The following is a 23,064-nucleotide window of genomic DNA, read 5'->3' as shown; positions in this document are numbered from 1 at the left end:
ACAATTGTTCATGGAGCTATCCAGAACCTGAATGAGGAGTGTGCCAAAGTAATAAGCAGAATCAACTGGAGTATTGATGAGATTGGGATAAAAAGTATAGTCTCTGGATAGGTAATTTAAAAGTCACTACACATTAGTTGATGACTAAGAAACACTTTTTGATGCAGATGAATGAGAAGAAGGGGGAGAATCCATGCAGCAGGAGCAAAATTTAAGCAGCCGTGTAATAAAAGAATGGCAAGTGAACAAGCATGACTTATTTGTGTTAGAGAGATATATTGTAGGCAGTGTAGTGAACCTAGTGACACAAGAGAGCCTTGATAAATAGAATCATATTATTATCACTTCCCTGGGCTTCAGGTTCACCACTAGCTGGGTTATACAATCAGGCATCTTCTATGAGTCTCCTCCAGGAAAGCCTAAATCTGTTGTCTGTGGAGATCGTAAAGGAAAGCTGCATGGTTCACTGGAACATCCCTTCAGGGGGTCAACCGTAAAAGCAGTGGGTACCTGTGGCCAATATAGGTAGTTGTTTAAGCTTTAGGTGCTTTTAGGTTTTAAGGATTTACACACTCTAGCAGGTGGTTTTGCCGACATGGCTTTTGACTCATCCATCTTCTCCAGTATAGCCTGTCTGGCCTTTGTTAGAGCCGTTGAGGCCTTCACCCGAGTAAACGGGGCCTCCAAGTCAGATTTGGTAGGCAGGGTCTGTACCAAGAGGGCCATATATGAGTCTGTCAATGCTGATGTAAAGGTAAACAGGACAATGCTGTCTTTTTCTTCGCGGACATGCCAGCTGGCAAGTCTAGTGTCGGGATAGGCGTAATAGTCACAACGTAATAGTCTTCCGGCAAAGCTGAAAGGTATTAGCTGGTGGTTGTCAGTTGCATTGCTAAGCCTTACAATCACCAACCAGGAAGGAAGTGATCCCCCTGCTATAAACAGGCAGAGCTTTGGCATACAGTGGGGAATGCTACCAAAGGAAAACATAAATGTATGACCTTGGTTTCAATTTAGTTCTCACTGAAGACAAAAGGAAGCCAGAAATTGTACATTGTTCTCTCCCTTGGCTTCCCTCACTCCCATGCATGCAATCCACAAAAAACAGACATTACTTATGAATATTAAATCTTTGTGTTGATCAAATAAAATCCATATTTTTTTAGATTATTTATTTTATGTCTTTCTACACTAATGCATTTGTCACACCTATTTTATTAATTTATTTTTTTTTGTTTTTGATCTGTAATAAGTTGAAAGTGGTGCATCAGTTGAAAGGTACTGTTTGATTTTAATCTGTGATATTCCATCATCAGAATAGGCTGCTAAAGGATTTAGCTACATGTAAGTAAACTGTAACACGATTTATTATTTTACAAATGAAGCCGTTATCAATATGATGTTAATCTACTACACAATTAAAATTACAAATGAAGCTAAATCTGAAACATGAACCATAAAAATGTTTTTACAATGTTTACTGTGCTTGTCTCTATAACAAGCTAAGGTTCATTACATTACTTTCTAGTTCATAAAATGTGAATACCCTTTTGGATTTGCAATACCACACAGTAACCACCAGAGGACAAAAAAACCTAACAAAAAAATTGTAGCTGAGACTTGTTGGCTTATCGGATGTTAACTGAGGTTAATGACAATTTATTATCCTGTAAAACCGTACATATAATGGAACAAGACACTTGCCAATGGAAAAGCACACCGGCTTGGAAAAATAAAGGAGAAATGCTGGTTTAAAAAAAGAAAAATTTAAACTGACCTAATTCTATTTTACATCCGTTGTTCAAATTTTAACCACTTCATAACTGGAGGTTATTTTACACTTACCTACATATGGAGCAACAATCATTTACTACATATGTACTGCAAAATCATTTGAAAGCTAATTTTTTTCCCTCCTCTACCATATCGCCAATATTACATTATTCACTTATTTGCTTGCATTGCTTGCAAAGTGGTTTGATGTTCTCCTGAGTCTGCTATCCACCTCTTCTAAAATTGAAGACTGCTGATCCAGTGCTGCAGTCTGCACCCACACTGAAGTTTTCATCACATGATAAAAAATTAAAAATCTGCTTAAGGATCTTGAGGGAATTCCACTACTGGACAGCTAACAAAAAGATTCCACATCACCTAGGCAGAAACATGGACACCCAAATATTCTCCCAATCTGCATTAACAAAGGGAGACGACAAGGAATTTTAAAATTGTTTCCTAATTTAACCCTGCAGGGATGTGTCAGGGTTTGTGGTTTATCGATCAGTATCTTCGATCAGTGAGGGGCTTTAAGATGCAACAAATAAAGTTGTGCACTTCACACCAATAAAAATGGTAAAGGTAATATACTACAGACACAAAACCTGATACTAGATCTGGCAGATCCACAAAATGTACTGTAACAGTAAGTCATTATAGGGTTATTATCAGTTTAGGGCAGTAATTTATGACCTAGGGTCAGAATTAGGGTTCTGGGCCACCAGTAGATGGCAATTTATCCTCATGTAAAGTGTAAAAAATTCTAAAAAATGTCTCATATGGCAGGATTTATACATAGCACCATCTAGTGGTGTAGCATGAATATAAACTAAACCCTTTTTTAAAGGCATTTTCAGGTCAAACATTTTGGATTATTATACACAAGAATACATAGTGAGTAACATGGGTAAATACCCAATTAGCCAAGCTTAACCAGCAGCAGAACCACAAATGAAAATTGTATTTTACACATTGGTTGTCACTTCCTCCATGTCCTTCACACTTAAGAATCTCTTTAGTGAGGGAGAAGTGAGAGAATGACTTTTTAATAGACAATCCAGTAAGGCAGAAAAGTTGTAGCAGGAAATGAGTGATTATGTCACTGCCACTTTGCTTTCAGCTTCAGACATAGCCCAGTGGGGTTACAAACTCCTCTCATAAATGTGCTTTAGGAGTAGAGGATAGTAGGTAGGGGGGTAGTAGTGTTTACCTACAAACATAATGGGAAGGTGGTGGCCACAATTGTTAAACAGCTTTATTTCTTACAGGGCAATTATAACTACTTCTGCCTCCTTTAAACTCCTCAAATATATAAACTAGCTGTTTGCATGTGCTAGTTACACCCATCATGCACAATTATAGGCTCTGCTTACCCTGGCTTAATGGTCTAAGAAGGATTCTTCTAGCCTTCACCTGTCTACAGCAATATATTCCAAGTAATTGTGTTCTAATTCCAGCTGGAATACCTAGCACAAGATCATGAATAATTTATTACTAAAGTGACAGAAGGGAGACATGGGATTGTTCATCCTTCCAACACCATGATCCACTGGGAAAGTACCAGTGACATCACTGTAACATAGAATACAACCAATTTTTGACATAAATACATCCATACAAAACAAAAACAGAAACAAATGGGACTTTCAAGGCATGAAGATCAATGTGCATATAAAGTCTATATATAATTAAAATACATCAATGCAATCAATTCATTTTTTTGGCAGTTATTTAAATTCAACCAACCATATCTTGTTTAACTTTTCCATATTTGAAACCCAATTGGTTGCTTCAGGCGACAACACAACTGTGTGTTTGTTTTCTTTTCTCTAGTTTTGTATTAGCCCCACGAGGTTCCCTAAGCTTTCTCTGCTTCTTTCCTGATCAACAAGTGACTTCTTCACTTATAACCTCTTCCCATACATGGCGCTAAGATTTCTTTAGAGCTGCTCACACTATCTGCAACACTCTTCCTAAACTATTAGGCCTACTTCTGCCTTCAGAACATTTAAAATGTTCCTAAAAACTTTTTAAAACTTGCCTACACATCTTCATCTGTTTCCTAACCCACCACAAATTAGGCACCATTCCATAATCTCCTCCTTTTATATACCACTCCTCAAGAATGTATACCTAGTAAACAGGGTCCTCTTCTGCTCCTGTGCCATTGTTTAGTGTGGAGGTTTATTATAACCAACCCCTAGGGATTGTACAGCTTCATAATATGTTGGTGCTTGACAAATAAAAGGTAATAATGCTAATAATAATACAAATAACAATTTTGCATTTGTTAAAATGTTCTTAAATATTGGAATATTTGAAACAAAAAAAAAAACACTTGTTGCTTAAATGTTGCTTTGTGATCAGCAAAGCTATGTGACTGTTTAGTGTGTCTTTGTTAATAAACAAAATCATGGGTCATGTTGCTTTGTTTATTTATGTTAAGTCATTAAGGACCACTAGGTCCGTGAGGACATGATAATCACATGGCTGAAATTTTAACAGCAAATGAAGCCTGTTCGGGAATCTAAACAGCAACAGGGGCTGTGACAAAGGGTATAAAAAAAATAATTGCAGAAAAGTGTTTTACCACAACAGGCATGGAAATAAAATGATTATAATATGATGCTTTAAAAAAGATGGTATACATCTATATATATATGTATATATATATATATATATATATATGTATATATGATATATATATATATATATATATATATATATATATATATATCAGAACAAATGCCAAAGATTCTTTTAAAAAAGGTTAAGATGATTGGATTCCACAGATTACATTAAGTAGCAAATTTCCAAAACTGTAGATAGATAAAATTATTGCAACTTGGTAAACTGTGGAATGATTAATGATCAGTGTGGTAATGGTAAGATGATCAAATGAACAAAAAAACATATTTTAATCCACAAAAGTCATATGTTGATGTGTAACTTGATACCATTGAAAATTGAAAATCCGGCCATCTATATTCAGGATCTTTCTGTTTCCCGGGCTGAATTTTGGATTGCATTTTCAATACAACGACCGTAGTACACTGTTTGGCCACTAATGTTTTAATGGCACTGTTCTGCAGAAACAGCTGTTAAGGTATGCTTGCTACACTAAATACACATTGAGACATACCTGCTGTCTGCTTCCTGGAACTGTGCCAGATGTCTGCGGTGCTGCAAAAGGAAAGCTGGAGGTATATGGAGGTAAGTATAAAAAAAATTCCAGAATTTTCGAAAATCTGGCACACCTCAGGTACCGGATTTTTGATTGTCAACTGTACAATAAAAACATCACACAGTAATAAAATAAATAAAAAGTTAAAATTGCTATTTTGTGTATGTGTGTGCTTTTTTCTGGCTTAGCTGTATTATTATAATTATTTTAATATTCCTTTTTCATAATAAGAAAATAGGGAAAAATAAAATTTATTAACATTAAAAAGATAGTTTATACAAATGTATGAACTTTGTATATGATTACTTTTGTGTGAAAAAAAATTCCCTGCAAATGCTCATTCTGGTTGTTAAGATAAAATACTGCTGTTAGTAGTGAAATATCACTACTGTTCCAAATTTTGCTTAGCCATAACAAGTTTTTTTTCTATACACAAAAAGAGAATCTCACATATATTTGTGAATTAAAATTTTGAAAAAGAAAATTTTTAAGAAATACAAAAATAAAATTATAGCATAAAAAGAATATAGGTAAAACAACCCAAGCATGTTAGTGAAGGATCCTTATTAGGTCAGTGAAACGCAGGCAATACTGAATCCAGAGATGAAACTAATCTTGTTGAATAGCCTATAACCATTCAACTTGAATTTTTCTGTGTTAAGTTTATGATGAAAGTATTAGATTTTTACAGTTCTAAGGTATACCATTTATTTTATATTCAGGCAATTGGAGCCAGCAGTTACTAATTAACTGTGTTTAAAACAGCTCCACATCTCCCTGCACTACTGATTACCATAAGGTTTACTCAATATGCTAAGTGTTCATTACATACAGTTCAAGTAATGTACAGGTTGCCTCTCCTCAAAAGAGAAAATATGACTAATTCTTCATGTCTGAAGCAAATCGTATAGAAGTTTGCCTTATCCAATTAGGTTTGATTTATTCAATGGCCTTTAAATGGTAAAAAAAAATCCCTGCCATATTGTGGTATCACTCACATATAAATAGGCAACTCTCAAATCACGTTGATGGCTGAGTAGCTTGAATAAGGCATGGCATCCATCAAAGTCTCTCTGAAACCTGCCCACACATCTAATTGCCACCTTTTCTGGAAAAAAAGACCTTCTTGTGGCTTTTTTCCTAATAATAACATTTGAAACAAGACCAAATTTTGCCATTCATATGTCAACTCTAGCTATACCGCACAGCAACGGTTTGCATTCGGTCTTAAAGAAAGTCGAGATTATCAGAAAACAGCTTTTTTAGGACCCTTGCTATCCTAATTAATATTTGTATTTCCTGGTTTCAAAGCTTATTCTGCCAATCAGACCTGATCATAATTTTGAAGACTAGTAGAGGTTGATATGAGTGTAAAATAATAAAACAAAATGACATGTAACACCCTAAACCCTAATTTATTTACCAATATATGTAATAATAACATAGCAATATATATAAAGTATCAATGAAAAAGTTAGGGCTCTATTTATAAAACAGGGAATCTGACATTCCTTCAAACATTCTCTGGAGGAGAAGTAATTACTGCCACTCCACATAGACCTAGAAGATTCCTGTTTTATAAATAGAGCCCAAAGTGTCTAAAATAAGGTTTAGCTTGCTACTACTTACAACTTATACTTATCATATACCTTATACTTATACTTATCTCTTATACCTTTTCATTTAAAACAAATAGTATGATATAGTACCGATTTCCATTGACCTACTTTTTTTCATTTATTTTTTTGAATGTATAATCACAATTTTAAAAAAGAATTAATTTACTGACCTGGAATAAATTTATACTGGGTACAGTACTTTTAAGTATACTGCTATAAATACCGTATTCAAGGTCTGTTTAGACAGGCTATAACTCTTTGCTGCGACTGCTTAGCTGGATGCAGCTGTTATTTGCTAAGTTTTCATTTTCCAGGATTGCTAAACCCTTGTATGGCCAAGTGTTTCACCTGAGCTAAAGAAAAGTATTCACTTCTGTGACACAGCAAGCTACATGGGTGTGCTATATGCCAGGAAAAAATGGGCAGCAGTCATATGCACAGTGTAGATAAGTATATTATAAGCGGGACATCTATCCCAAATACTAAGGTCAGAGGAACTTATGCCACAAGAAGGTAAGATGTTCAGCAGCAACCCACAGGCGCTGTCCCTGCTCTTTCCAAAAACATACATAAGGTCTAGTTCTCCCCCCAAAAAATGTTTGCATATCATCCAATGAATGGTACAAGACGATGTACACTAATTTCTTTTTTTTTTAAACTGAATTTTTATTAAAGTTTAAACATGAACAAAAAGAAAATGGCAATACAAGTATGCAATCAATATACATATAACAAAACGTATAAAAAACGTAGATGAACAAGAGTAGTCCAATCAAAGTGTCCATGTCCAGAGGTGACAAATGCTACTTTCAAATAATGTAAACTCCAGAATAAGTAGCAGAATCCCATACAGTATTGCTGGAAACAAACATAAATACAATAATCACAGAACACACAAAAAAACGAATTACATTAACAACAATAGGGGATAGAGAAGAGGGAAAGGAGGGGGTGAAGGGGCAATAGTAGTAGAATATTCCAGGTTCAAGTATTCACAACCACTCCCTAGATCTGTAATTGAGAATAAGAAGTGTCACAGGGTTTCCAAATCAGTTCACATTTGTCCACTTTGTTTTGAAGAAGGGCTGTAAGATATTCCATCAGACAAACACCTTGAATATGAGTATATAAATCCTCCACAGAGGGAGGAAAATTGGATTTCCACCTGGCTGGAATCAGGGTGCGAGCCGCTACTAAACTATGGGTAGCAAGTTTACTGGCAAGTTTGGGGAGACCTGTGAAGGGCAGCCCCAGTAAATGGTTAAGCGGATCTAGTAAGATCTGTTTTTGGGTCACATCCTTAAGCAGCTTATGAACACTGTCCCAGTACCTCTGAATAATGGGACAGTACCTGAATATATGTTCCAGGGTACCCCTCTGTGTCCCAAATCACCAGCAAAAAGAGTCCACAGTGGGAAACAACCTGTGCAATACATTTGGCGTATGGTACCATCTAAATATTATTTTGTGTAAATTTTTTCTTTGTATGAAGTACAAATTGAACTTTATGTGCTGCTTCTCAAATATCTGACCACTCATCACTGTCCAAAGTACGGCCTAAGATAGATTCCCATGTACTCATTGTATGCCAATTTCTTTATGCAGAAGCAACCAGTAGCCTAAATTGGCTCAGTGTGTCATACTGGTGTTTTCCTGTCCTACCTCTAGAGTCCTGTCCAAGAGTCATTTCAAGGGTAAAAAGCCTGCCATCAACTAAAATGTTGAGGCCAGATGCGCTACAACTTTCCTCCACCCATTCCTGACCGTTATCATCATGTACCCGCTAACCACTGCTAGTAGCAACTGGTGTTTTTTTACATTGAGAATCCATCATACTTTCCATTGCAATATTTCACCAGTGTCAATGTGAGGCATTATCATGCTTTAGGGGACTCAACATTAGGGCAGTCCATTATTTTTAAATTGGTTAGCAGGATACCTTACAACAGGAAAACACACCTAAACTTTTATTCCCTATCACATCCAAACACATGGCATATATGTTGTAATGACTGTAGTGCAGGTGTGTTAACCACTAATATTATAGTGCTTTGAGGTATTAGCACCCTGCCTCTTACATAAGTCATGGTAATGTATGCATCAACAAGCATTTCACTGTGTTACTAAAATGTATAAATGTGAATGAGCCATTTTTTAATACATATTGTGAAGTTTGGGGGTCAACTCAGACTGGAGCAGCACGGCTTTCATCAAAAACACCACTTTATTTTGGAAAAACTAAATAAAACTGCTTCATTTCAGCCACAAACGAAAAACAATAAAAAAATAGGAGGCTTACTTCAGCCTAGTGGTGTCAAATGTCCTCAGTCCATCAGCCTGAGCCCCAAGGTAAGGGTAAGTCCAAACTAGGTCTCTTGTAAAGGTCCAAACCCCCAGCCTGGGGTTTCCACAGTCCAGCAAACAAACAAAGAGGTCCACATCCACAGGACAGCATCAACAGCAACCATATCTAGCTTGATCCCCCACAAGCTTGCTTACAGGCCACTTCCTGCTCAGCCTGGAACCCTCCGGCTCTCTTTCAGCCTGAATCCCTCCGGTTCTCTCTCAGAGCCTGGATCCCTCCGGCTCTCTCTCAGCTTGGATCATTCTGGATCTCTCTTAGCCTGGATCTCTCTGAAGTGCAGGTGCATATATCCCAGTCAGGATTGGGTTGGGCCAAGGAACCCACTCTTTCACTTCCTTAGCCGGCCCTCAAAAAAGCCCTCAAAAACCTGGTTTCTTCCTAGAAACTTATTGACACTCTCTTTCCCTGGAGCCTTTTTAACACTTTCTCTGACATTTTAGGGACGCACTACCTCAATATACATCATGTTAAAAACCTGGACCTCATCCTTAAGCTGATTGTTATGATATTTCATAAAGAATCGCTATTCTTCTCAAACAAACTTAACCTGAGCAAACATCATTTGATAGAAGGATTCCAATTAAGTACAATGACAGTAAGTGTCTCTAAAATGACACATTTTAAACAGTTTGCATCTATATAATAATTTTGTTGACTTCAGCTGACAGTGATTTTATGGGATATATGTGTATCTTTATAAATTAGTCTGACAGTTATTACATGCTTTCACATAACTCATTATGAAAATACACTACCAGCATTGTTTATTATGAATATGCAAAGTGAAGTTACCTACAGCAGACAAATCCAATAGACAGGCTATGCTGTTCTAGGTGGAGAAGCACCAGGAAGCTCATTTACTTACATACCTATATACCTAATATTAAATTACCATTTTATTAAGATCGCCTCTTTCACTTTTGAACATAAAGGTAACACCATAGGCCACACTGGAGGTTAGTGGTTTTTGTTTCACTTTGGAAAAGGCTGCAATAAAAGTCTACGGCCGAATGCAACTTAAAAGTTCAGTTAGTATGCAACTTAAAATGCAACTTGAAAGGACAGTTAGTACTCTATACCATCATGTTTAGAACTCGGAGCCAACTACCAAGGCTAAGTACACACATCGGAGATAAATGGTCCATGGCATGACCACTATACAAGTCAATGGAAGATAGCAAAGTGGGGTACTGCTTGCTTGTCCACACTGCTCTCCATAGAACAAAATGGAAACTCATTCATTCATCTGTCACAAAAGATTGTTACCTGCAACAAAAATCGTATGTGTGAATGAACCTTAAACTATGTACACACTTCCAATGGTTCTCACCTGATAATCAGCGTAGGGCCAATATCGGACGAGAACAAAATGGAGTATATTTGTGGTTGTTTCAAAATTTTTGACCACTTTTCCATCAAAAATTCCCTACATTGTCAGATGTTTTACATCCTGTTTTTATCCTGTACAGGAGCTGACCATTTCATATTCCTCTATAACATTGTAATGAACTCAAATCAGAGTTTTTGTGTTTAATTATAACATTGCAATAGTCATTACTGGTTCGCAATCAACTTTAGAATGTATATCCTCATATTTTAATTGGCAATACTTTTATAAAATGCAGAATATATAAATGGCCTAATAACTGCACTCTGCCCAAACCATGAAGCAACAAAGCTGTTTCAGACCATAACATTTCCATCAATATGGTTTATAATTGGTATAAAGCTCTTCTTCTGAAATTGTGTCTTTGCTCCTAACATCTCTACTGTCATTGTGTCCAACGTTAGATTTGAATCGTCAGTCCATGGCACATTGTTTGGCTTTTGTCCACATTTCTAATGGCAAGCTGTAGTTTGAGCTAATGTTCTTCTTGGAAAAGTCTTAGAAAGGCATTTTTCTTGTATACTTCCCATGTAATTTAAAAAAAACATGCAGATTTGACTCCAACTGTTCCAAAAATTGCAATGTACATTTGGGGTGCATTTGGAATCAAAAAGTCAGCTTTCGTGCTAAAAATAGTGAGCCATCCAGTCCCGGAAAAATTGGCAGTTATTTGAAATTTTTGCCACTTGTACATTATTTTCAATACAGTAAACTATTTAACCTAATTTTCAAATCACATATTTTAAAATAATCTTAAAATCTTCATAAAACTCTTGCATATTAGGACAAGAACTGAACTTTCCACTACACACATCCCAGGCTTAGGCTAAAGGCAGATCAGCACCTGTAGTCAATCATCTGTTTAAACCATAGAATGGAGTGGAAGTCACCTGTTGTGACAGTCCCATATCAAAGGTACATGTGGGCTACTGTCTCAAATACGATCCTCCTATAGGTTGCCATCTTTGCAAGCTTTTCTTCAAAAAATCAGAGGTCCCAAACCGTTGGAGGCTCTGTGGCTCCTTTCCCTGGCAGTACTGGAAGTCTAGGTTTCTGTCTTAGCTGGGTAAAGAGTTCCAGGCCATCTGGCCTTGTAGACACTTCACTAACACCCAATGGTTGGGCCCCCTGGTCTCAAATTTTCCACATACTTATCCATATGTGAGCCCCTGCCTCATTGGGCCCCAAACCCAATGAAATGCTAACAGAAAAATACATACTGATTGACAAGGAGCTCTACCAGGCAACAGACGATAGCCAACCAACCACTAACATGGGAGAACTAGGAACTAGAACAATCTAAAAAATTTAAATAACACTCCCACTCCACCAACTTAATGGAGCCTGACAACTAAAGGGTTGCTACACAAGTATACTGTAAATAGGCCTTATAGTTTCCTTTAAGAAATATTAATATTTCATGTTTAATTGGGCTTTACTTTTTTTCAGATTGTTTTTTAGGTTTCAGAAGTCACCTAAAATCTCATTGCTTTCTGATAACCGATTAACCTCATTAGCTGTTTCTGGCCCTTGGTTATCAAGATATACTTCTTGTTGAAAATTAGTAAATATGTCTAAATATGAAAGCAAGAATAAATTATTTATAAGTTAATCAATACATTCATAACTTAAGCCTAAAAATGCAAATTTCTGGTAAACTGAACTGCAACAGGGTCTGTATTTTTGTCTAGAAGAAACTCTTCTCCTACCAGCAGCTGTCAAATTAAACTCAACGTATCTTTATCTTCTTAATGCACATGAAACTGACACTAAGATGAAAACATTTGAGTAGTCTGACTCCTGTCGGCATCAGAAATAGCAATAGAAAATTGTAAGCTGGTTACAGGATGATAATACAGACACCACGGATGCCCACCATGGGGCATTCTTACCTGTACAACCCAGCACTACCAGCAACATCAATGGCTGGTAGACCCCATACTGCTTCCTATCAGTGGCTCAGATTATTAGATACCAGTGATCTTTCTGGTTGTCTGTAAAGACGGCATTCTTCCCACTGGCCAACAATGTGGGAGGCATTCTCCCAACTGACCAGAATGCTAATATACTGTGAGCTGTGGATAGAAATTGTAGCAGGGGTTCCCTGAAGACCTGAAAGTTATTTCAAGGGGTTCCTCCGGGGGTTGAGAAACACCATGTTAACATGTTAAACAAAAGAAGTTAGATGCATCATTTGATCTTTTTTTGACCCATACATTGTCCACTCTTATCCCCAAGATTTCCACTGGTTTCTTCTAGTAGCCCCCAGCAGACTCAGAGCTATCAGTCATGTGGAATTGTATAGAATTTCCCTTGCCCTTCCCCAGCAGCTACTTAAGAGGTTGAATAGGAAATTGAAGGGAGGATTGGATTTGCTGAGCCAGCACGGCAAGTGCTTAGCAATTCACAAAAATGATGTTCATCCATTGCAAAGGAAACCATTGCAAAGAAACATACTTTATACTTTGGGTTTTACCTACTAAAAGTTAGTTGCAGGGTCTCTTTAAAAAGTTCTCGGATCAATAGGTATTGTTTTATCTTGCCATCCACTGGTATTTTTCACTGAATGCTGCCACAGGGACCACAAGGCAGTTATTTGGAGGGGCCCAAATCATTTCTGAACAAGGGCCCATTGTTGGCTACATCTGCCAATGACAATAAAGAAGAAAAAACATTGCAGAGGTAACTTCTCAGGGCAAATAGGTACCTCCCCACCACCAAATGTTCCCTTTGTCTTGCAATTTGTTAATATTTCCTCTCCTTATTTCCAATAATCTGCCATCACATGACCTACCAGGATACCCTTTCTGGCAGTGGAAACTGGTGATGTACCACTGGATTCTGGACCCTCAACCAACCAGACTTGTTATTGCCATCATCAGTTTTACCCCAAGGGGACCCGTGGGGATAGTTTTTGATAGACAGCCAATTGGAAGTATCACATCACCCCGCAGAGGTGTGTGAATATAAACTATAAACTGGTTCAGAAAAAAAGACTGAAAATACGGCACCTCCTGTGACCTTGCATTTAGGTGATTTTTTGCACCTTTTTGAACTCAAGCTTTAGCTTTCTTTTGGCACGTTTTAAGATACTCCTCTCATGTGCTGAAAGTGATTAATCCCATTTCCCTGCACACTGTTCTTTCCATACAAAAAGCATTGCATGGACTAATAAGATTATCCGTTCCACTACTCCCATCTGTGCTGTCCTGGTTCCCCACTTTCAGACATTTGCTTTCTGTGGGTGTTTCCTAGGTCAATTTGTATTTAAATGTAGTCTGTCCTGGAATGCCATGTGCTGATACAGTGTGCGGGAGGCAATGTTGTTAGCTGATATATCCCCTGCCCTTGCTGAGGTTTACTGTTCTGCTGTCATGGTGTTTATTTCACACAGACTTCTGCTGAACTTACACTTAGGGGTATTACACAACAGTGAATGCACAGATACAAAGGAGCTGAGGTATCTGAGGTTTGTGGTTGCCAGCAGTGACAGAGGAGAATTGATGACAAAAGTTAGTGAGGCACTTTGGTTTATTTTAATTGTAATAATGATTTTGTCATCATGGGGCCACTAAAGTTATTATCATCAGGCTGATAGTATGTAGATTGTGAGGTGCTAATTAGGACATGCAAACATTTATTTTACAGCCTGGGCCCAGGAAGCAACACCCAAAGTGTGGGCAAATCTGTCTCCCCTTCTAGTTTTCTATAAAGTAGCTTTTCTTGGATAAAAATTATTTTATTTTTTGCCTTACCTTTTACCATCTTGCCACTCTTCTGCTTGTTGTATCTATTATCTCCTTTCCTATGCTTCAACTAATTCAACAACATTGGGATTTGCATGCACTGTATGGTACAGTGGTGCTGTCACTCTCCTATATACACTCCCAATATGAACAACAGGTAAATGTGCTGATGTACACCATTCTGTCACATCCAGCATTGGCTCTATGTGAAGATGTCTCTTAACAAGCTTTGTAAAATCCACTACAGCCTTGAGTGACATCAGATTGCAGAGCATATTGGCTTGTCGGCTGACAGCGTTCTTTGTCTAAAGATGTCGTCTTGCTGTGTACATAGTGTGCAGGTACTTAAAGTTTCTAAAGTGCGTTGCAGCAATATGCAGGGCGCTGAAAAGAACTCACTTTATAAGATGTGGTGCTGTTTAAAAGACAAAAAGTGTCAATAGCAAATTCCCACCATCCGTAGATGGGAAAGGAAAATTCCATTTCAAAGTATACAGGTAAAGGACACACACCAACCATGCTGCCAGTTACAGTAAGGCTACATACACACGTGCAATAATTATCGCTAGAAAACAAACGATTAACGACCGATCAACAATTATGCACGGTTATAATGAATGATGGTATTGTGCACAATTCTGTACATGCTGTAACGATACAATCATTCAAATATAATCCACCAATAATGTACACACTATAGATGTGATTGTTTAAACGATGCAGGAAGTGACATGTACAGGATACAGCGTACCACAGAACAATCCATGGTCACTGAAAGACCGTACACACAATAGATAGTGATCGATTGTCGCCCAATTAGATCCGCTGGGATGAACGTTCATTTCCAGCAACAGTGCTCATTCATTGGCGTCACTGGCCAGTCATTGTGCACTTTTTTTTGTTAACGATTATTGGACGGACGGTTGTTTGTTTCCAACGATATTTATTGCATATGTGTACGTAGCCTAAGTCTGAATCCTAATACCACTACCTCCACACCTATGTGAGCATGATATTGCCGCCTCTGCACATTCTCCTGGGATATGCATGTCACACATGAAAACAATCTACCTTCCATGCACATATGCAGCAGCATGTCATCAAGGGGCCTTTGTTAAGTCAGAAAGTGATAGCTGGCTTCCTAAACCGTGAAGGGGGTGAAGAAGAAGACAACATAGGTTTTGTTGGGTTACAAGTCTGTTTATTATAGAAAAAAGGTTGAAATATAGATTTTTTAAATGAAATTGGAGCTGGATCATCCACAAGGTTATTCAAGGCAGGAGTCAGGTAGGTCCAGGGGCCCAGCTACCACCGTTATACCCCTGCAGTAAACCAGATATAGAGTTTAGTTTGTTAGAACTAGGTTCCTGCCTATCACATCAACAGGGAGGATGTACATATGGGTATGTCATTTAAGACCATCCCAGTATAGACAATGCAAATTGTAACACTTTTTCTGTGCCTACTGCAATCCTTATCAATAAAGATTCCAATATGCACAGAAGAAGCTTCCCTGTTTGCGTTGTCAATCAGAAGAATGGGGGCAAAGCCATCACCCTGCTAGTGGCCCCATTCTACCCTAATCCATTTCTGATAGTGGTCTCGACTCTGAACCAAAAAAGGCCAAATGGTGTGGAAATGTCTCTGCTAATATAAAGTGTGCTATAAGCTATTAAAGTGGAATAAAAGTTCCACGTTTAAGTTTGTACGATCAGACAAGCGATGTTGTTTCTGGAAAGATGCGTCTTACCCGCCTGATCGCTCCGGGTTTCTGGCAAAAAGCTGTATACTGATGGCTTGGGTTCCCAGAGAAGCTCATTATTCCCTGTACAGGAGGTATGTCATTCCAGCATGGCCAATCAAGATGGCAGAAGAGAAAGAAGAGAAGCAAGATAGTGGGGCCCATCACGGAGACAGGTAAGTTGGCCTGGGTTTAGTCCTGCTTTAAAGCAGATCTAAAAACATAAAGCATTGCAAGCAGGCATGACCTTTATTGCAAACATGTCAGATGATGTCTCTTTTGCAAAACAATAAGCTTACCTTCCTGACCACAATTTTTTTATTACACTCACCTGACCCTGATCAGCACCACAGCCCCATCAGGTCCTTTTCAGGGTGTGGGATCTCCTGGCATCTTAATATAGATCAAGATGCCCAGTGTTTTTTTGAGTCCTGGCATATATCCTAGCATCCTACAAACCTGGAAGCATGGTTTTATTGGACTTTTAAATATTTAGGAGAGTAGCAATGCTGGGTACCCCAGACACAAAGTGCCAGTAGCTGCCTCCACATCTGGGCAGAAGCCTGGCACGGTGCCACTCGGTGAAGGAGTGATGTCCTGGAAGCACATGGGCACAGCTCGCCTCCCATAACACAGCGGTCCTGGCTGTCCAGATGTGCTGGGGGTGTGGGATGATGGCAGAGGGAGAAGGTGGAGCAGGAGGAGGAGGAGGAGGAGGTTAGGCAGCTGCAGGAGGAGGTGCGATCGGCAGTGACAAGCTGGCAGCCCAGACATTGCCGCACGGGCTGCTCCAGGCGATCTCAGTGCCCGCTAACTTTTACAAAGCCTTAGTGTGATCGGGGCCCCCCGGAGCCCATTGTTGTCAGCGCCGTGCACCATGGCTGTGAGGTCCAGGAGACCGTGGATGAGTGTGGTGGTGGGACTAATCCTGGGATTTACAGCAGCCTCCTGGCTGATCGCCCCCAAAGTAGCCGAGATGAGCGAGAAGAAGAGAAGGTCCAATGTCTGCTCGTACTACAGCCGGGGGGGAGATCGGCTGCAAACCCTACTCCCTGCCAGGGATGACCCCCGGCGTGCCAAGGCATCTCTGCCCAACAGCAGCCCGCCCGCTGCACCCCAACTGCAAGAAGATCGCAGGAAGGAGACCAAAAGCGGCACTGCCAACAGCACCAGCAGGCACGGGGGCACCCACAATGGCAGCGGAGACTGGGGGCCACCAGAGGAGAGCCCCAGAAATTTCCTCTATGTCGGGGTGATGACAGCTAAGAAGTACCTGGATACCCGGGCAGTGGCTGCCTACCGGACCTGGGCACAATACATCCCGGGGAAAGTGGAGTTCTTCTCCAGCCAGGGCTCCGAGGACATCCAGCTGTCAGAACCGGTGCCAGTCATCTCCCTGCCCGGCGTGGACGATTCCTACCCACCCCAGAAAAAATCATTCATGATGATCAAGCACATGCATGACAACTACCTGGATAAATATGAGTGGTTTATGAGAGCTGATGACGATGTGTACATCAAAGGCAAGTACAGATCCTTCTATGCCAACCCTATACCCATGCCATGTTACATGCACCCAGGCATGGGTCAGCCAAGGAACAAGGCATTGACTTAGTACAGAGTTTGATGCCCAGTGGACCAGTCTGCTAGATGGTAGTAAATACACACACACTATGGCATTGTCAGCCCTATACCACCTAGGAAATAAAAAGTCATATACCCCAATAACCCTTTCCTTACCAGGTATACAATAAAATATGGGCAGGGGCTTGTACAAATCCTCCTGCTATTACATAGTGGGATATGAATGCACTCCTGATCCCCATGCTGTTACCTTTAGTGGAAAAATCTATGAAATGTCTGAGTGTTCAAATTCCAGACATTAACCTGCAAATATGCAGCAAATCTATAAATGCCATGGGCAATGTTCATTTTTTTTTTAATGTCTGAGTTGGGATTTTTTTGCAGTAAGTAAATTGGTGATAGTGAGGTCCCATGGCTGACATGAATGACCGTAAAGCAAGGTGATCTGTGCTCCTGGGTGCCATTTATTAATATTTGTGAATGCTTGCCTATAGCATGGCTCATGTGGCTTACAAATTTGTCTTTTTTTTCTTTGGAATCTATGTGAACACACACACTTTTCCTGAAAGCATTTCCACGTGATGCATTTTTAGGGTCACCCTTACCTTCGAAATCTGATCATACAATAAACGCTTTCTTTACTATGTAATAAGCACTTATCCAATCCAGCATATCAATGTGTAGCCAAGTTGGCATACTGTTGGGCAACAAAGTTGTTAGTAGACCTAAAGTGCATTGTACAAGTACAATAAAATTTGTGTGCACAAGGTGGCATCTTTTTATCAGCCATGTGATTTAAATTTAGCTTATTGCACTTAGCTGAACATAAGTGACACTTTTTGCTTATCTTGATGTCTTAGTTTTGTGAAAAGAGCCTACAGCATCCAAAGAGTAGGCAACTGTGCAATGTGAATGGCAGCAGATGTTTCCCAGAATTTTGAAACATTTTTATGTTATGTTGGCTGATACATCTTCTTATAAGTGTCTTCACACTGACAGTGGCTGAGTCAGAGGAAAATAAAGTCCTGATTCATTGTTTCTTCACAGCTCCTAGCACCTCAGTGCAAAGCTCAGCACATGGACTTGTCATTAGCCCAGCAATGGTGCAGGTTGCTCATATCTGAGCTGTTTTTTATTCAATGTTCTGCTTAATTAAAATGATGTGCCTCTTTAGTGCTTAGTGTTATCGCTAATCTCATTGCTAACACTGAATAACTACTGAAGTGGCTAAGGAAGATCTCAGACTTCATCAGCAGCCTTCTGGGGCTAAACTGACAGCTCAAGTAAACAACATTATGTACATATAGAATGGAATGTCACATTTTGTTTGCTTTGAATTTCAGTACAGTATGCTGTTAAAAAGAAATACCTGTAGACCGTCAGATGAGACTGGACTGAGGGTGATTATTGGTTCTATGAATAGCAGCAAACATCTCTAGCCAGCCGTCCTGAGCGGCACAAGGAGTTAGCAAGGTAACCTGGTTAAACTAGCAATTGGCCAGCTTTTGAGTCAACTCCTGTTGCCTAACCAAGACCAGGCCAGGGACCTTTGCTGTCTAATCTCTATATCACTTTATTTATGGTAATGCAGTATATATGATCATTAAAAAAAGAAAACTATGGCTAGATGTACCTCCCAACTTTTGGAGATAGAGAAGGACACGTTTTAACTTGACTATGACCCCATAAAATAAAGCATTTTGATGATTAGTCAAACTGACAAGCACTTCCTCCTTATTTTTTTTTTAAATGATCAAACAATGCAGAGGCAGCATAATAGGTATGGTGCAAAAAAAACTTTGTATCACATTTTTATTAGAGGTGCAAATATCCACTCCAAAAGAGGGACATCTGAAGAGGAAAGAGGGACAGATCCAAACAAGGTTTCATAAGGACAGACCTTAAAATCAGGGATGGTTGGAAAGTATGGACGTATTGTTCAGCTTTGCATGCTAGGTTTACAAATCCTGGCCTGAGAAAGTCAGGTGTTCATTAAACTGATTAATCCATACATATGTTCAACCCAATGGCGGCCATACACACAATTTGTGATTAGCCTAGGTATGAGCAATTACAAACAATGATTTGTCAATTCAAATGTCAACCAATTGAATACACGTGGTATTGCTGTGAACATTGATGACCTGTCAGTCATAAGTATATGATGGTTGAAAAATTGTTATAATCAATTTTTATCTAAACATATGCTGATATTAGTTTAATAGTTTAGAAGTGATCAACACAATTGATGAAATGGAGGGTATTTGATTTGCAAATTTTAATTTTATCAGTTTGGTGAGGATGAATGATTGAGTTATTGGATCAGCCTTTCTCAACCAGGGTTTCCCAACCCTGGGGCTCATCCAGAGATTGCTAGAGAGGTCCTTGAGAGGTGAGCAATGGTATTAGTGGATTCCAACTTATATTTAGCTGGAAAGTTACGGAACTGACAACACTTAACATATAAGGGGGCACCTCGCCCAATGGCCTCCATTGCAGGGGATGAACATCCTCTACTGACCAGCAATGTAAAAGCCGAACATTGTCTTTAATTGTAAGGGGCCAAATTTAAACTAATCACTAATGTAAAAAGTATCTTTACATTTCCAGTGTAGGAGAAACACTATAATATTCAAAAATGACATTGGTTGGTAAAAAATGGGCATAAAATGTTGATCGTCTGTCCGAAAACAGTGTTAGGTACCCTTTTACTTTATTATCATACCTACAACCTGCTGGGCTGTAGGTATACCTTGTAAAAATTTATCAGGTGTTCAGTGAGACTGGAAACAAATTTTAACGGTTACCTGAGCTATATTGTGTAATGGACAATGAAAGTAGTGCCTGTTTATCATGTATGAAGACATTTAAAGGCAAAAGTCCAGGTTTTTTGTTCTGGTTTTTAGGTTATTTATTCAGCAAGTTGGCTTCACCTTTTATGTCTATTGGTTCTCAGTAAATTTGATTGATACGCACTGGTGGTAGATTTAAGAGAACACAGGTTGTGTTAGACTTTGCAGTTTCCTGAACTTTATGGAACCATAAGTATTTCGTTGTCAGCTGTTCCTAATTGTGATTTTCATTCTGTTGTAAAGGTTTTCCTGGTAATATAATTTATTGATTACCTTAAAGTGATGTGTATTACATATCAGTTTTGATGTTTTAGTTTCAATTTAGCTCTCACCTTTGGTATATACATATGAGATATGAAATGCCTATAATATTGTAAGAAAGATCAGTAAATGTATTAAATCTCCAGGCAAATATACAACATAGTAATTAAAACCCGGAGTATAATTTGCTTATATTTTGCCTTCCCTAGATCCTCCTTCCTCCCTCATCAACATGCTAATGAAGTTATTAGATCAAACCCTGTCTGTTTTCATTACTTACTATTTTAGACTGCCATCGTCACTAGGTCTTTGTTCTTGAACTTCTGGAAATCAGTAAACTGTGGTAATGGGTTCATATGATATTAAGCCTCCATGCTTGAAAAAGCTGAAATCCAGTGAATTAAAGATATAGAGCATGGACAGTCATCTTGGCAAGGGAAAGGGTTATGTGTTCAGTATCTGCTATTAGGCATTGGGGGCTAGTCTGGCAGGTGTGAGCAGAAGGCCCTGTGCCTGCCCTACTGACTACACTTACTTGGCGGGAATGTCCCCTCTCTCCCCCCAGCTAATTGGCAACTGTGGTGGGAGTAATAAGATAATAAGAAAATAGTAGCTGAAGTCACATCTCTGGTGGAAGGGAGAGAATATGCTGCCTGACATGAGGAGCTTTGGATCCAAGCCAGCATGTGTTGATACCAAAGAAGGGGTTTGGAAAGGTATTGACGCCTTTCCTTGGCTCTCTCCGACCTTGATGTAAAAATTGTTTTCTTGATTGTAACACCTTCATTTTAGCTGTAGTTTCCATCCTGGATGATCTGTTTTTGGCTGACCACCCTTCTATCCTGGCTGTGACCCCACTATCCTGGTTAAACCAATTTTTCTTGCTTACTCTTTCGATGTGGTTATGGATCTATCCTGCCTATGGCTTCCTCCATTTTAAGTATTATACCTCCATTCATATTGGTAGACCCCTCTATCCAGAAGAGCAGACAAGGTGGGCCAAGAATAACTTATGCTGCACTGATAAGTAAACCTTGCAAGCTGGGGATGTGTTTTAACCATCATTCTGTAGGGCAGTCAAAGATCTCTGTGCTGTCTGACATAGGTGACTGCATTGCAAAAGACTGGCTATATGGAATTTTAAATCTGTTTTGGACAATGCAGTGGTTTCTGGTCCACTATTCAAATATAAATGTTGTTTAGATGTTCTGTGCTTACAAGGTAACTCCAGGCTGTCAATGGTAGTTCACTCTTGTAATTCCACTGCTTAAATCAGTTGCTTAAAGCAAAACTCCAGGCAAATATAAAAATACTAAAATAATGTTGTATTATTTATTGTATTCCTAGACTGTAAGTGGTGAAATCCATCTTGTCCGGCTGTCTGGCAAGGTGGTTCACATCTGGATGTACACTGGAATACAAACATTTTTGCAGGTGGCTTATATGTATTTGTGTATTTATTTTGGAGTTTAGCTTTACCCAACACATTACATACATTTTCCCATATGTTGAAAGGCAGACATGTGTAACTGCCACACAGAGGTAGGTGATGCTAAACTCTTATGGGCTTCAATAGAAAATGTGAACCAGAGGTGCAATAACATCCTTACTATTAATAAAACCGTATATACAAAAGGAACACAAAGTGTTACATATTTGTGACCATGAAAGCTTCTTTGATAAACACATGATGATGATTCTTCCATTTTTCAGCAAGGAGAAAAGCATTTTTGAGTAAAGTCAGAGCTCAGCTGCCCCAAGGCCATGGACCCAGTAGCTGTGTTAATCTTTGTTTCCGCATTTACTACATCACTGATGCTGTATACGAGAACCTGCCAGTGATTTAAACAGATGGATGATACTAACACAGCTTTGTATTCACTATGAAATGCATGTACAGATAACTGCATATTTAATTATAGGTCGCTGTGATGCAGAATATTGATCGCACAATATAAGAAGCAGTTTTAAGGGAAACCTCCACTGAGGTCAATGTGGATGCTGCCATTGCTCACACCCTTCTGAAAATAAAAGCTGGCTTGATATACTTGACTCTTTAATACCTGAATCTTTTAACAAGGGCAAGCATACAACCAGTGAAGTCAGAGTAAAAAGCCCTAATATATATTATATATATTCAGGTCCCTGACTTTACCGAGTCACTTTACCTTTACCGAGTCATAAAATCTGCATCACAGCCAGACAACCAACATTTTCAGGTGTCAGTAATGACATTTGGATTTGCATCCTTTATTTATATCTCATGGAGGCCAAAGCAGCAGGTTCACTGCTAACATTTACCCCAAGCTGAACATTCTCACATTTCTCATACCATCCTGGTTATCCGTCAAGAGAAGCTTCCTTATGCAGGTTTGTAGTCACCTTATATCAAACTAAAGGCTCAGTGTCTAAATATAGGATCTAATATTGTTCATAGTAATTCATTAGGATGGTACAAATCTTGAATATTTCCTCATTTTTTGGAAGATTGTCTTCTCATCTTCCTTCTGAATGTAAAAGGGTTGGTAAGTGGGGTTATCAAGTTTTTTCTC

General features: G+C 38.9%; 1 protein-coding gene across 1 annotated transcript in view; it reads left to right on the top strand.

The window, feature by feature from the left end:
• The first annotated feature begins 16,582 nt into the window (after positions 1 to 16,582).
• The window catches only part of CHSY3 (chondroitin sulfate synthase 3), a 192,233-nt gene continuing 185,751 nt past the window's right edge, over positions 16,583 to 23,064 (top strand). The window contains exon 1 of the mRNA XM_072416002.1: positions 16,583 to 17,338. Coding sequence (XP_072272103.1) covers positions 16,693 to 17,338 — 646 coding nt within the window. The 5' untranslated portion in view covers positions 16,583 to 16,692. The remainder of the gene's footprint in view (positions 17,339 to 23,064) is intronic.

Source organism: Pyxicephalus adspersus, chromosome 6, assembly GCF_032062135.1.
Source record: "Pyxicephalus adspersus chromosome 6, UCB_Pads_2.0, whole genome shotgun sequence".
Taxonomy (NCBI): Eukaryota; Metazoa; Chordata; class Amphibia; order Anura; family Pyxicephalidae; genus Pyxicephalus; species Pyxicephalus adspersus.
Note: the sequence above shows the minus strand (reverse complement) of the source record. Positions and strands in the feature narration are given on the sequence as shown.